The sequence below is a fragment of the Limulus polyphemus genome, unplaced genomic scaffold, assembly GCF_000517525.1.
Source record: "Limulus polyphemus unplaced genomic scaffold, Limulus_polyphemus-2.1.2 Scaffold1325, whole genome shotgun sequence".
NCBI classification, from domain to species: domain Eukaryota; kingdom Metazoa; phylum Arthropoda; class Merostomata; order Xiphosura; family Limulidae; genus Limulus; species Limulus polyphemus.
The window spans coordinates 91993-96660 of NW_013666935.1; the positions used below are offsets into that span (position 1 = coordinate 91993).

General features: G+C 36.5%; 1 protein-coding gene across 4 annotated transcripts in view; it reads left to right on the top strand.

Moving 5' to 3' along the window:
- The window catches only part of LOC106463101 (neurogenic protein mastermind-like), a 51905-nt gene extending 47243 nt beyond the window's left edge, over positions 1 to 4662 (top strand). For all 4 annotated transcript variants that reach the window (XM_022390515.1, XM_022390516.1, XM_022390517.1 and 1 more), the window contains exon 3: positions 3168 to 4662. In XM_022390515.1, coding sequence (XP_022246223.1) covers positions 3168 to 4523 — 1356 coding nt within the window. In that variant the 3' untranslated portion in view covers positions 4524 to 4662. The remainder of the gene's footprint in view (positions 1 to 3167) is intronic.
- Positions 4663 to 4668: the final 6 nt, after the last annotated feature.

Genomic DNA, 4668 nt, shown 5'->3' on the forward strand with positions numbered 1-4668 from the left:
TGGGCTACTCTTTTTACCAACGAATAGTGGGATTGACTGTCACATTATAACACCCCTACGGCTGAAAAGGCGAGCATGTTTGGTGTGAAGGGGATTCGAACCCGCACACTGCGAGTCGAGGGCCCTAACCACCTGTCCATGCCGGGCCCCCTAGTTGTTTAGTAAGTAATTAACACAGTCTCTGTTTGTAAATGTTAGTTGCACTTTCCTTTTTCTGCTGTCTACTTTGAAAAAAATATTTCTTCAGTGAAGCAAACATTAAGATGCACAGCTACTAGTCATGCCAAGGCATACATTTAATTAATAAAAATTGTATGACAGATGTAACAAGGAGCTGTTTGAACGAAATATTACTGATAACAGACACCTCTATATCAGTAATTCGACCAAAGAATTTTAGCTTTTTTTTCAGCTAATTTTTGTGTTCTTGTAAATAATACACGTGTCAGTTTCGTCTATCGCAACTCGGTTAATTAAATTTAAGTTGAACTTAGTATTAATTATGATTTACGTTAAATTATATATATATTGTGAAATATATTAGAACCGTAATATGACGCATACTTAAAAACAACTTCCCATACAAGCCAAGGGTATTTGTAGAAAAGTATGTATTAAATAATACTTAGTCAAAATATTGTAAACAACAAACACTGATGATTATCTGTATTTATTTACGGGAAGATCTAAAAAGCCTGTGTCTTAGAACATGGAGCTTAGGTTGGCCTTTTAGTAGGGCTCCAGATGTCGCTGCTGGCGAGTCGGTTTTGAATCCTCGCGATACCACAAAATATACTTTAAATTGTGGGTGTGTAATAAGAGGAGACTTAATCCCTTAGCGTGGATGGTAAGCACTATAATGCCGATGGCTTGCTGCCCTCCCTCTTCTTAGTTGTTCAAAGTTATAGGCTTATTAGCTTTGCGTAGATGCAAAATAAATATTTTACAAAATATGATTTAAATTCAAAAGATGAATTTAATAAAGTTTTCTTTGAATAAAAGTGCCGAATTTTAAAGCAAATTTTCAATTTTGTATCGACTTACCTTTCTATAATTAGTTCATCAATTTTCAACTATATGTTTGTTTTACGTTCTACCAAACATGCTCGATCTTTCAGCCGCGGGGGCGTTATAATGTGGCGGTCAATCCCACTATTCGTCGGTAAAAGAGTAGCCCAAGAGTTGGCAGTGGGTGGTGATGACTAGCTGCCTTCCCTCTAGTCTTACACTGCTAAACTAGGGACGGCTAGCGCAGATAGCCCTCGTGTAACTTAGGGCGAAATTAAAAAACAAGCAAACAGACAAACATACATTTGTTTTAATTATCGTTTACCAATAACAGAATAAGTCGAGTTTAAGTTTGTGTTGTTTTATTTTCATACCAGAGTCTTCTTTCTTAACGTAATACTTTTCTTTATTAAAAAAAAGTAGAAGAATAAATTTTACGCTGGCCCAACTACTCCATTGTAGTCGTTATAAGACAAGCAGTAAGGGGCGAATTTACTCATTTTCGTCTTGAGGGAAAGAAAATTTCCTTTCTCTCTGAACATCTTTCGTATATCCATCATGACATTTCTTCAGTTTTGGCATTGTTTATTTTTGTGATGTTAGAATTTGGTGTGAAAGTTAACTTTGTAACATATCTGTTTGTTGGTTGTATTTGTGTAGAATGAGAACGATTGCTATATTTAGTAATTATGAATGTACTGAATGTGTGAGCTCAATTATTAGTTGAACACCAAATGTTTTTGAAAGCGTTCACTAACTTTACAAAGTACATTTATGATGGTTGTATAGAGTAATCGCGTTCGCCCTGAAAATTTATCGTAATTATATGTGTTAAATGCTGGCTGTTGTTTAATGTAATAATGATTCACAGAACATCCAATCCCGCTGCCTTAACTTCAAGTTTCTGTTATAAGAAAACTCTGGGTTTCGGCCGTTAACCGTTCTGCTTCAAGAAGCTGACTCACGTGGAAAGCAGTAATATTCTTCCGTGATCATTGTAGCCTAATCAATTTTTAAAAAATCTGAACTCATTAGTTTTTATGTTTATGTTACGAAACTAGAGACTTGTGCACTATTACATTTTGTGATAGATTTAGTTTTGTTGGAATGCCTTTCTTTATCATACCTAATCACTGTAATAGTCTGACAAAATTTGATAAAACGTGTCTTCGTAACATTTTTCTTTACAGTTTTTTGTAAGATGTATTTAAGAAATAGCAAAGTTTTAAAGCGGTGTAGGTTTCACCGTACCTTCCAAGAATAGTTGTAGTGGATTTTTTATTAAAAATTTAGTTGTTTTTAATCCATCTTTTAAACAATATGCTATTGATGGATTGAACATAATTTAATTGTAGTTAAAGTATGCTAGCTTTATGTAGGAATGGGTTGTTGTTGTTTGCTATTGTATGAATATATTGTATGGTGAATCTTGTGCAATATTTGGAATGGTGTGAGACTTTCTATGACGATAGTAACATAACGATGCACTCCCGGTAAAAAGGTGTGATGTTTTTAAAGAATTACATTTCATTTGTGTTTGGTTTACTATAAAAACGTTCAGTTGACTTAGGCTTACTTTCAGAAATAATTAGTTCTATAATTTAATGAACTTTCTTTAGAAGTGTCATTTTGTATGTGCAGTGTCGCATATATTTGGAACCAAAATCGACCTGTTTAAATAATATATATGACCAAAACACATACGAACAAGTAGGCAGCAAAATACGTGAAACCGAAGTCAAAAGAAAATGATGTTTAATGCTGCGTGTATCACGATTTCTTTTGTATCAAACAAATTGATCGTGTACTAAAAATAATGGAAGGGGCGGCCCACACCCCTATTTAGAGAATTCAAGTTATATTTATTCTGACCTTTGTAATTTTATGATAAATATATTTTATTTCATTTTACTTCACCAATAAAGTTTATATACTGTTATATGTTATTATTCAACTTGTAAGATATGTTGTTGGCGACATTCTAGTGTATCATGAAATGTATAAATTGAAATTAACGTTTCCTCAATGTTTCTAATCTATTATTAATTATTTATTTTAGACGTATTCTGTGATTTAATTGTATTCATTTTATTTTTAATGAGTTACCACATTCCGAATTATTCATAACTCAAGTACAATATGAGTTTTCTTGGTTACAGGTTTGTCAGAGCCAACAACTACAAGTATCCAGAGACTTTGAGCAGAACCCCACTAGCGGCTCTCAACAGCAGCAGCAGCAGCAACAACAACAAATTGCCATGTTCTCAACTTACCCTCACTCTACCACTGCCCCCAAGCCACCCTTTCAAATGACCATGTCACAAGCCCAATCCCTCAGTTTTTCAAGTCAGTTCCCTGGTGGTAGCGGTGGCAGTAACAGCGGAATACCTTCTCGTGAGGACATGTGCCAGCAGATAATGAAACAACAACAACAAGGAATACAGCAAAACAGCATAGCTACTTCTAACACACAAAGAGAAGCCCAACTTCAACAGTTCATAAACAGGCCTCCACCTGAATACAAACACCACATAGTTACCAATCAAGTGCTTCCTCAGCATCAACGAATGATAACAAATAATTCTATGGTAGGATTGAATCCAACTCAAACCTCTCAGCGGTTTGTACAGCCTACCGATATTTCCAGAAGAGGAATGTTATCCGAAACCGCGGTGCACGCTTTACAACATCCTTCTTCTCAAGTTCGGATGCTAGTAAGAGCAAGGCCACAGCAAGGTGGAGTTCCTACGTCACATATAGGCATGGAAACTGCATTGGCAAATTTCAGTCAAACAGCAAATCCCACTCATATAAACATAACATCTTCAAGCCCTAATGGCCACATGACTCATACGAGACCTACTTACAGCAACTCCCTTCCCCGCTCCCAACGGCCTCCAAACGTCAATGTAGGACCTGAGGGATTAAACATATCTCAAAGAGCAGCAGCTCCAGAGTGGAGACATTTGATCTTGCAGCAGCAGCAAACACGTGTTAGGCCCGTAAACCAATCTGTTAATCCCATGTCATTTCCACGAGCATCGCAAGGGACTATGGGACAAAATATGGCGTCTCCTTCTATGAGCATATTAAATAATCAAGTGGTCCCGAGAACTGTGATTCCCCAACATGCGATGAGAGGCGTCACTTTGGAATCAGTTCAACGATCCCATATACAGAATAACCAAATGCTTATGCACCAACATCAACAAATGGCTTATCAACCTGGAATGAACCCGATGGACAACACTAGCGGTCAACATAGCAGTATGCAAATGTCGTCAGCTGTACCGTTGTCAACCAGCAACTTGACCAGTCAAGGACATATTTACCCAATTAGTGGCAGTACCAACTCATCCAATCAAGCAGAAGATCCGTCACATTTCAATTTAGATTTCTTAGATAATAACTTTATTGAGAGTACAGCCACAGACTTACTAAATTTAGATCCGGTTCTGAATGGTGGGAACAACAGTTTTAACCTCTTAGACGAGATGGGTATGTTGAACAAGTGACCCAGATGTTACGTGGGAAAATGCAGTTTCATTTAGACTAAATTACGTGATCTGAACATTATCGATTTCTAACTAGTTATCCAGGTCCAATAATTTTCTTCGCCTTTCGTGTCATTTTATGGAAACTGAGATCACATCATGCGAC